The 11,105-nt window shown below is 39.3% G+C and overlaps 2 protein-coding genes across 2 annotated transcripts; one reads left to right on the top strand and one right to left on the bottom strand.

Moving 5' to 3' along the window:
* Positions 1-202: 202 nt before the first annotated feature.
* pigc (phosphatidylinositol glycan anchor biosynthesis, class C) lies at positions 203-3,155 on the bottom strand. Its single transcript, XM_079158114.1, has 3 exons — positions 3,101-3,155; positions 1,956-2,187; positions 203-1,850 (listed from the first exon to the last, which is right to left on the bottom strand). The coding sequence occupies exons 2-3, from the start codon at positions 2,181-2,183 to the stop codon at positions 1,194-1,196; spliced, it is 885 nt and encodes a 294-aa protein (XP_079014240.1). The 5' UTR covers positions 2,184-2,187; positions 3,101-3,155; the 3' UTR covers positions 203-1,193.
* Positions 3,156-4,128: 973 nt separating this feature from the next.
* Positions 4,129-10,855, top strand: LOC306695309 (N-acetyllactosaminide beta-1,3-N-acetylglucosaminyltransferase 3-like). The gene is made up of 2 exons (XM_079158532.1): positions 4,129-4,201; positions 7,690-10,855. Exon 2 carries the CDS (start codon positions 7,700-7,702, stop codon positions 8,858-8,860), a length of 1,161 nt encoding a protein of 386 aa, XP_079014658.1. The 5' UTR covers positions 4,129-4,201; positions 7,690-7,699; the 3' UTR covers positions 8,861-10,855.
* Positions 10,856-11,105: the final 250 nt, after the last annotated feature.

The following is an 11,105-nucleotide window of genomic DNA, read 5'->3' as shown; positions in this document are numbered from 1 at the left end:
GAGGCACGCGGTCACGTTTCGCACCAAGTCGGAGAGAAGAGAGGTGAAGGTACGACACCTAGCGTCCACACACACACACCGCTGATACTGCACGTGCGTGTCTCCATTCATACTTTCTGGAATCCACTTTTTCTTTTTCACAACATGGGTTTCTAAGACAAAAAGCTGGTCCCAAAAACAGTAGTGATAGTTCAGGTGTGTTTTTAATGTTTAACTGAGAGCCAGAATGAAAACATATTCTTTGTATTGAAACAAAAACCATAACAATTCCAGTCTTCTTCACATTTTGTTGTTGAATAAAAGGAACACGATGAGTTATCGGCTCTACCTTTTGTTAAGTTAATTGTTACTATGACAGTAGAAGTGCTCTGCTGTTTTCTAAAAGCTGTGAAAGCAACGCGACGATCACAACAGGTGTTTCTCATCAACCGGCCAACGCCTCTGTGACGTCACTCACCCGGCTGCGCGCGCGGTGGCGGGAATGCAACATGGCCGTCGGTCCCAAAGGCTCGTGATTCATTCAAGAGAATAGAGAGCTATTTTACTGGACGTCTCCCAGGTTTTCATGAGTAATACTACATTATTAGAAAGAAGCTGTCGGGTCCATTAAAAATAAAATAAAATCTCTCGTTATTGTCAATAATTGCTGAGCAGCGAACTAGCCCTCCATAAATAACACAACATGAAAACTACAAATCAAAGATGTATGCATCATGTACCACTGAAAATACATTTGATACCATTATTTAATTATTGTTGCATTACACTCCCACTGTAGTAAAAATGACCTTCTGGTAATCCCCAACTATTATATTAAATAACATCTCACTTTATTACAAAACCCTTTAAATTGTTCATTTAAACTTACGTTTAATGTTAACACATTTTGCAATCCACCGGGTTAAACACAATGCATCCGTCCATTCATACACAACACCAACAACACACTGTACACAACCATAAAAAAACGTGGAACACCTCCCACAGATTATTAAAACATCACCGATATCAAATAGGTGCATCACAATGTGATGCAAGTCAGCATCGCTTGTTAAATTCAGAACACTTATGAAGCTAATAGCAGCTTGAACATTAGAGTATAACAAGTTGTCATGGCTGTCCAAAGAGATGTGGACCGATGGTAAAGGAGTTCGGTTCAGATGACCATCATGTGGTCCTCTCGGCTCGGTCCGCTAGTGACCAAAGTGGCCGAGGTCCTCGTGGATCTCCGCCTCGTCCCAGGGCCCCTGGATGTTGTCCTTGTGCCTCTGCAGTCTGACCAGCAGCAGTGGGCAGAGCAACGTGACGCTCCCCAGGGCCAGGGCCAAGAGCACGGCTCCGCCTGGCCACTGGGAGCCCAGACCTGCCACCCCTGCGACGCACACTCCCACACACACCCCGGCGAACTGGCCAGGCGCGCTCCCCCGCATCCTCTGCAGCAGGCAGGGCCACAGGGCGAACACCAGCAGGGCACAGGTGAGCATGGCGAAGGTGTGCAGAGCCCCGGGTAACCTCGAGGCCAAACACACCGAGGCGAACAGGGCGGCGTTCAGGGAGAAGCTGCCGGGAGGTGAGGGCTGGGCGTACGGGAACGACACCAGGTGGGCCAGCAGCATCACGGCCGCCATGGCGTACACCGTGTCGGTGCTCACGGACTCCGTCAGCGTCTTCAGAACTGGCGAGAAGCCAAAGGTGAAGGAGAGAAAAATGGCGGCGCTCTGCAGGTCGGCCAGTCGGGTCCGGAGCTCACAGCCGGATTCGACTGGAGCCGACAAAGCTCGGTGCAGTCCATAACCCAGCAGGGCGCAGACGAGGCTGGTCCACAACAGCGTCTCAGGGGACAGCAGACTCTGTGAGGACAGCAGAGATGTGGAGGAGTTATGCATTTGATTTATATTTTTAAAAGGGCACAATGTGCTCCACGAGGAGCCGTAGATCTTTCCGGAGCCTTTTACCTGCTCCATGTAGAGCCAGAGGGTGATAAAAATGGCCACGCAGGACAGCTGCTCTCCGACAAAGCCCGCCTCTCGCACCACGGCCCAGTAGCGGTACTGCCGGATGCCCTCGTTCCTCCGCAATTCCTCCAGGAACCGCTGGTCCACGTAGTTGTCGGGGAACGGCTGGCACTCCCACAGCACCTTCCGCCAGGGCACAGCTGGACCCGGGGCCCCGTCTGGTCCCATCACCCTGAACAAACACACACACAGTTAAATATGTGGGCAACAATTCCATTGCTTAATATGAAGCATTAAGGAGACTTTTCAAAAGGGTTTAATGTTATAAACTATGTTTTCCCCCCTCAAATGTTCAGTGTTTGTCTGGCATAGTATGTTGAAACCACACACCTCCGGCTTTTTGTGCAAAAAATAAATGGCATTATAATTTGAGGTATAACTCCTTTGTTAATTGATTTTAGAATGAAGACTCAAACATGAAACATTACACCTTTTATGTGCACTGATCACCACAAGATGTACAACAGCAAATATAGATAAATGTAGATTAAAGAATAGCAAAGGCTACTTGAAGACAAAAAGAAACTGACGATTTAAAGGGTATACTTAGAAGGATTACTCTAATCTGTAACCACATTTTAAATAATTATATTTATATATATTTTAACATCACTAGGAAACGTGTGTGTGTGTGTGTGTGTGTGCTGGAGGAAATAGGACTCAGTGAACATCTGGATGACCCCGTATTGTATCCACTGCTTTGAGAAACTATTTCGAAGTCAACATTTACCATTATTTCACCAAACACGTAAACTTGCTTCACAGACGAAGCTAGACTCTGTGTGGACGAGCTGGTTTGTGCCAATCTATTTTAGCTTTTATGTTAGCTTCGAAGCTAATGAGCTTATCTATCGTGTATGATCTTTGAATCATACTTTGTGTTGCGTTTGCGGTCCAGGTGAACGCATCTACTCTGAACGGGGTATCAACGGTTGGCCGGTGCTGCTAGCATGAAGCTATCGCTACTTCCGGTTTTGACGTGACTATAAAACCAGACGTGTCTTATGTAACAGTGTGTTTAAGGACAACACGTTGGCCATCTTTTAAACAATCTCCACGAATATTTAAAAAAAACAATTTCTCACCCTCCTGCGATGGTATTTTATTCGGCTCCGACGCTACAATCTCCTTCTGTCATTATACCGGAAGTGAATCACTTTCTCATAGAGCTCACAGCGCCCCCTGCCGGTGGACTATTTTAAAGACAAAATGCATGGGTAACAAAAATAGGTTAACATGTTGTAAAAATAAGAAAAATAATTTACCCACGAAACATATACTGTCAACAATAGAGCCGATTAGAAATAAAAGACAGATCTTCTGCCTTTTCCAGTTCCAGTTCCTGAGCAGATTACCAAGAATTGAAAGCAAAATTAAAAAGGAATTCACACTTCACTTACATATTTCATATAATATATAATAATAATGAAATACTTTTATTTTATTTTTTTTACTTTAAAAACATTTTTCAAAAAATATTCGTTGAAAAATGTCCTTACATTTTCAATGAAGCTGAATTGGCCCGATCAGTGTTGGCTGTGCTATTATTTGTTATATTATTGGATTAGTATTATTACTGATAATATAATATAATAATGTTGTAGCTGGTCAAGAGGGAGCTCATTTTGAGTCTAAGTCTTTCGGTCAGTGTCAGTGAGAGTCTATTTGTGACATTCCTCCCTCTAATCAATTTCACCATTTAACGGCAACTTACCGAGAAGCCAGATAACATTTACCTTCATTTGTCATGTGTCATTTAGAAACAAAGTTGTATGACTAAATAAGAGGGAAGGAAACGCCTCATATAATAGCCAGTGTTTAGGCTTACAGCTGGAGAGCGAGTGGTGCCTCTTCACCACATGGGAGCGTTTAAAAACGCAGATATTGTTGTCTGCTTTTCAGCTGGTTGACGCAACATATTTTCCGACGCACGCTCTCTGTCCCGCTGGTGGGAGTGTGCTTACCTGTGTGTGTGTGTGTGTGTGTGTGTGTGTGTGTGTGTGTGTGTGCGTGTGTGTCTAATCAGTTTATTCAGTGCACCTGCTCACTCTACTGCATCCACTATTTAAACCCCATTTCACACACACACGCCCGTTTGGCTCGTCCTGTTCCCGGTTTCTCCGCCTGCCTCATTCTCATTCTGCCTCATTCTCTCGTCTCGTCCGTGGATTCCCACTTGTGTTCCTGTAAGTTCCTGTTCTGATTTAATTATTATCATTAATCATTAAATACCTCCTTAGACCAGGTACTGGTTGCTTTGGCACTGTGTGCAGGTGCCAAGTCCTGTTGGAAAATGAAATCTGACACAGAGCTCTGTGAAAAGCCAGCCTCTTATGCAATGACCTTTTGTGTCTTGCCCTCCTTGTGCAAGGTGTCAATGGTCGTCCATTGTCCATTTAAAGGCCTTTGCAGGTGTTTTGAGTTAATTAGCTGATCAGAGTGTGGCACCAGGAGTCTTCAATATTTAACCTTTTCACAATATTCTAATTTTCTGAGATACTGAATTTGGGATTTTCCTTAGTTGTCAGTTATAATCATCAAAATTAAAAGAAATAAACATTTGAAATATATCAGTCTGGGTGTAATGAATGAATATAATAGACAAGTTTCACTTTTTGAATGGAATTGGTGAAATAAATCAACTTTTTCATGATATTCTAATTATATGACCAGCACCTGTATATTTGTTGTAAAGGGGTAAACAGTGGAAACCTAATGAGACAGTGCAGCCATCTATTATATATATATATATATATATGAAGAATATATATATATATATATATATATATATATATATATATATATATATATATATATATATATATATATATATATATATATATATATATATATATATATATATATATATATATATATATATATATATATGAAGAATATATATATATATATATATATATATATATATGAAGAATATATTTGAAATTCAATAAAATGTTTCTGAATACTATCTGGGAAGTTCATTCAACATTTAGGATACTGGCAATACATTTATAATATTGTAATGTATATTAGTATGTAGTGTACAAAGTAATAGCATAGTAATAAGAACATGTGCTTTCTTAGTAATTGGAATAAGCCAAAAGTATATCTTTTGGTATACTATTACCACAATATCAATATATTAATATTGTAATGTTTGCATATTTGTAAAACACTCATAATATATTTCAAATATACTTAAACCACAAAAAAGGTAATTTAAGTTGGCTATCAGCATGTACATACATAGTCATATACTTAAATTGTACTAAGTATACATTAAGTTGTTCCAATTTAGCACAACAATATATATACTAAATACACTTCGAATTGTGCATAACTACTATTTAATTAATCACAACTAAAATATATTAAGTACAAAATAAGTTGTTCCAAAATAGCACTCTTGAAGTACTGATGATTAGTAGATCTTCAATACTCAAGTATGCTTAAAAGTAAATATATGCCTACTTAGCATATTTATTTTTCACCTACACAGCAAATGCCCCAGTGTCAAATATGCAGTGTCAAAGTACATTGACTATTTCAGAGTTATTACAACAACGGCAAGAGTAATTACTACCAATTTATCGACCAGTGTTGGTGAAAATAATCAGAGTTAAACTTTTCAGTGTCAAATATACAGTGTCAATGTACATTGACTATTTCAGAGTTATTACAACAACAGCAAGAGTAAAACGCTCCCCAGTGTTGATGTCATTGTTCACTGCTGTAGTGTACTCTGGAAAGAACTCTGGAAAGCTCCTCCCACCTCCTTCTCATTTCAAACGGATCATTTTGCCATTCGTTTTGCACTTCTCGACAGACTGTGGTAAGTTTCTCTAAATCACTTATGAAAACAAATTTTGGCATTTCAGCAGAAAAGAGTAATTAGAATAACTTACAGACATTGGTAAGATTGTACTATTCTAAATATACCGTGTCTTTTAAGAACAATGTTTTTTTTCCATCTTTGAAACTGAAAGTGAGGTTTAATTTTTGCACAATGGCACACATGGGAGTTACACTTGAATCTAAACTGATAATGAAAAATTGTATGCAAACTAAATGTTTTTATTTTTAATAAATTGTTATTAAGATATGATATAATGGTGTTTTTTTCCCTGCAAACATGTTTTGTTTTATTGTTTAAGTGTTAGCTGGACATGGTCAAGTAGAAAATGCAAAACTCTTAAAAGTGTTCTGTTGAAGAGTTAAAAAGGAGTCAATTGAAAATAAGGTGTTGGGTAAGAATTACACTCAGGGATACAAGAGGAAATATTTTTTAACACTGGCAGGAGTCAGTTAAAAATCAACACTGTATTTGGAGTAATTTTTTAATCAACACTTAGTGTCAAGTAGGTTTAACACTCATGAAGAGTAACTTAATTAGAGTTAATTTTGATTAACACTCAAAAAGACCTAGTGTCAAATTGAAATAACACTGAAAGTGTTATTTACATCATAGTGTCAAATTTCTCAGTGTAGTGTAAAATATTAACTCTAACCAGTGTTAAATTGACTCTAAACATGTAACACTATGTCCAGTGTCACTTTAACACTCTGTAGATAGGGACCATATGTTCACTGAATCAGTGTTAAAATTGACTCTTTAAGTGTTACATTGACACTGTCGATTTTACTGTGTGTGTATATATATATATATATATATATATATATATATATATATATATATATATATATATATATAATAGATGGCTGCACTGTCTCATTAGGTTTCCACTGTTTACCCCTTTACAACAAATATAATGCCCACACACTGAGCAGGAGCTGTGTTTTTACCTGTGTTAAAGTATTTTAATGTGTTCACAGTTTGATTACACAGTTACAATGTAGTTGTGCAACACTTATGGACACATGATTATTAGAGGACAAAGGGACATACAGCCAAATTGAGTTTATGACTAATACAGTCCAGGTTCTTAATGGCATTCTAATTCTGATGATTAAAGAAAATGAAACCTTAAACTTTCCTAATATTCATTATGTTTTTCTTCACACTCTTCATAGACAGGAACTTGATTAATTTGTTGACAGCAAAGCTTGTGAATTGATTTGACAGCAAATATTAAGATTTGTTGAAACAATGTGAACAATACATCAAACCAGTGCCAATAGGAAACTTTTATATGATTATATGAAAGGCTAGTTCATAGTTCAGCGTGTTGTTCAAGGTGTGCTTAAACTGCTTTGATGCTACATCATTTTATCCCTTTTTTGAATAATGTGTGAGCACATACTTGTACACTAAGTAAGTAAATGTATCTGACAATGAGATCAAGGGAAAATGGAAGACTGATCTAAAGGAGGAGACTGTTTCTGCTGTAGTATATAGTATGTGAAGGTTTGAACTGACGTTGAAGAATGCTTCCAGCAGACTCTGTGAAGAGCTGTGTTGGAGATTCTCCCTCTTGCAAGAGAATAAATGGAACAGGACAACTTTGAATGATTTGGAGACTTGGATTATTTTGATTTGCGAATAACACTCTCTTCTCCCGATTAACATAGAAATATTCTACGACACTCCCCACATTTATTTCTGTTAAATTTATATAGTGTACAGTAGACAGTGTTGCAATGTGTGCAGCTGTGATATCCTTAACCTTAATTCACCTCAGCAATCATTAACTAACTCTTTGTTTTGTCACTGCAGAGTTTCAAGGATGAAAAACATCAGGGCGAGAACGTTGTTGCTGGTGGGAGCTATTGGTCTACTGGTCTTCTATCTCTGCAAAGATTTTACTGACCACAAAACCATCCACCTCAACATAGATGTGAAAGAGGAGAACATTCAAGTAAGGCAACCCTCCACAAAGAACCCCTATGTGTACTCCTGGCCAAAATGTCAAAGAAATACATCTGTTGCCAACATCACAGGCTTCAGCTCTCATTCTGGTCATATAAAAGAATTTCTCTATTATAAACACTGTCGCCATTTCCCCATGCTGCTGGACCTTCCGGACAAATGCGGAGGAGTTGATAAATCTGCAGAAGTCTTCCTTCTGCTCGTCATTAAAAGTTCCCCTGTGAACTACGACCGCCGAGAGGTGCTGCGTAAAACCTGGGCTAAAGAGAAGTTGCACAATGGTGTGTGGATCCGAAGAATCTTCATCACTGGAACGATGGATACCGGATTTGAGAAAGAGAGACTAAACAAACTGCTTGAGCTGGAGCAACGAGAGTACAATGACATCCTCCAATGGGACTTTAATGACCGATTCTTCAACCTCACCTTGAAGCAGATACTCTTCCTGGAATGGATGGAAAGAAGCTGTCCCAACGCTCGCTTCCTGCTAAATGGCGACGATGACGTCTATGCCAGCACGAACAACATGGTCGTGTATCTCCAAAGCCTCAAGGACAACGACGGAGGCAAGCACCTCTTTACTGGCTATGTGCTCGACAGTGAGAGGCCCGTTAGAAATTCAGGGAGCAAGTATTTTATCCCACTTCAGGTACACGAGTCAGACTCATTTCCCCCCTTCTGTGGCGGTGGGGGCTTCCTCCTGTCTGGCTACACAGCTTTGGTCATATACAATATGTCCCGGTCCATTACTATTCTCCCCCTTGATGATGTTTACATGGGGATGTGTCTAGCTAAAGCAGGACTAAGTCCTTCTTCTCATATGGGTGTGCGGACGAGAGGACTGCGTCTTCCCTCCGGCACACTAGATGGATACGATCCTTGCTATTATAGAGAGGTTTTGCTGGTACACAGATTCCTTCCAGCTCACTTGTACCTTATGTGGCACAGAATAAATGATCCCAATCTGAAATGTGGTTCCTCCAAGACAAAGCGTTGGCAGGACCAAACTGTAACTTAAAGGTGGTGACGGAGACACTTTGATCCTTTCATTCCATCATGAGAAAAGGTTTGATGTAGTTTTCTATCACGGTTCAGCTGCAGGCTTCGGCGCGGTCCAACGGAACGTTTTTTATTCTCAATGTCATCACTGCAGGAGAGCAGTCAGCCTTACTCAAATGAGCACTGCAGTTGGTGGTGTAGGGTTTTTTTTCACATTCTGTGTTGGTGTGCAGCTTTCATTGCAGTTAAATATGGGTTTGCAAAAACCTGCTTCATACTACGCTTCATTGTTGGCTACATCTGAGCTGACACATAAGACCGTCAGATTACCCTGTAGCGCCAGAATAAACAAATACTTTTCTTTGTGGCTGCGCGCCTCTGTCGCCGTTTATTTCCACTCCCAAAACATGACAAAAACACACTCACTTCCTTCTCACCTTTATCCCCCAACCTGACGTTGCTTCACCATAGAATTATGTCCTTAAGTCCACTACAAGCCATTGTTATTCATGGCTGATCTCTTATTAAATAATTGCCAATAACCATCCAGCAGACATGGAGCACTAGGCCTTTTTAGCTTGCAAAATGTTACTTTTGTTTATCAGTTTGTTACTGTGAAGGTACCATACACAAACAGCTGTTTGATGCTTGAAACAGGGTTGAGGAGAGCCGTGAGATTTAACCATAAATTTGCAGTCCGTAAAATTAAAAAACTAAATTGAAAACAGCAACCTGAAGAGGCTAATTGTTCCTCGGAGCTGTTGGGATGGACGACATCTCTCACGTTACATAGGATAACACATTCAATAAAAAATATTGATTAATGTAGCTTTAAGCTGTTTGTGAAACCAAAGTATGCACAAATATGCATCATGCGGAATGCCATCTTAACAAGGCCTTGGTTGACAGTGAGCTAGCCTTTAAAGGTAAAATCTAAACCAAAGCTGCAGACATTAGCATGTCTAGCTAACTATCTCACCAATGTGACAGCCGCTGTGCTTGTGTTTTCCTTCTCTTTGTTACAGACCAATCGGAGGTTAATCAATCTGCTGAACGCTGGTAAAGAAACGATACCTAGCTCTAGGTGTGAGCGATGCAGGATGATAATGTGTACTGTGTTGTCTACAGTCTTACAAAAATATAAATTAAAAAATCCTCAAGACTAATGATGTAATGTCAGAAGTCTTCCTTCTGCTCGTCATTAAAAGTTCTCCTGTGAACTACGACCACCCTGGGCTAAAGAGAGGTTACACAATGGTGTTTGTGGATCCGAAGAATCTTCATTAGAAAGAGACTAATGTATGTTTGTGTGCCTTACGTCGGTGCTTCTCAACCAGAAACCGCTGTTCAAATGCTCTTTATATATTTATAAAGCAACACTCAGTAATAACTATTACAAGGGGTTTCCAGTAAGAATTCTCATGTAAAATTGCTGTATGCTTTTAGGACTCAGTTCGTTGTGTGTATATATAAATATCCAAATCTATTTTATTGTTATGCCGCTAAGACAAATAATAAACAGGAGTAAATTAAGGTCTATACAGTATGTGCCCATTTATTTTTAAGAAAGACAATTCCAAACATTGCAAATGGAAAAAAAGGAAACTTCAAAATTTAAATAAAAAAAATATATAAAAGTAAAAAGAAGTTTCTTTTTTTCATTTGCAATGTTTGTCAATGAGTGCGACTGTCTTTATGTTTGGCCGCAATGTCGTGAGTAATTCTTGTGGAGGGCATTATCTGGCATGTAAACTGTGTGGGCTGGTAAGTGATGTGTGTAAGAGGGAGGTTTTTACAACTTTGGGTTCCGGGCGACGCCTGGGGAGCTAGGTTCACAATGTGTATTGGTATCTAGTTGTTATTGCAGGGTTAACATGGAGGATGATGATCTATGTTTGTTTTGTTCTTGCTTTTTGTTTTTGTGTCTGGGTTTGGTGGTTTGTGTGGTTGGCAGGTATGTTGTGTGCTGTAACCTGTGTAAAATAAAAAAAATATATTTCATCTGAAATGTTGCATACAAGGTTTAAGGTTCATCTTTATTGACTGAGGAAATTCAGTTGAAGCCCCCTCCACGCTTCACACACACAAAAGGTATATGTCGTGGAAAATAATCTTTTTAACCTCCCGGTGAGAAATAATCGAGATGAGAAAACTCTTAAAATATAAAAACATATTTATTTAACAGACACTAATGATAATTCAGCTGAATGGATAGAGCTCTTTCCCCACAGATGGTTCGGAGGTCTAACAACAAGGAATAGACA

This window comes from Pholis gunnellus, assembly GCF_910591455.1.
Source record: "Pholis gunnellus genome assembly, chromosome: 4".
NCBI classification, from domain to species: domain Eukaryota; kingdom Metazoa; phylum Chordata; class Actinopteri; order Perciformes; family Pholidae; genus Pholis; species Pholis gunnellus.
This window is presented reverse-complemented; position numbering and strand designations above follow the sequence as displayed.

What these genes read in the sequence shown, in the direction of transcription:
- pigc (XM_079158114.1), bottom strand. Translation starts at nt 2,183, where the DNA reads ATGGGACCAGACGGGGCCCCGGGTCCAGCTGTGCCCTGGCGGAAGGTG. An exon ending in TCTGGCTCTACATGGAGCAG is followed by an intron (nt 1,851 to 1,955) that starts GTAAAAGGCTCC and finishes CTGTCCTCACAG; the next exon opens with AGTCTGCTGTCCCCTGAGAC.
- LOC306695309 (XM_079158532.1), top strand. Translation starts at nt 7,700, where the DNA reads ATGAAAAACATCAGGGCGAGAACGTTGTTGCTGGTGGGAGCTATTGGT.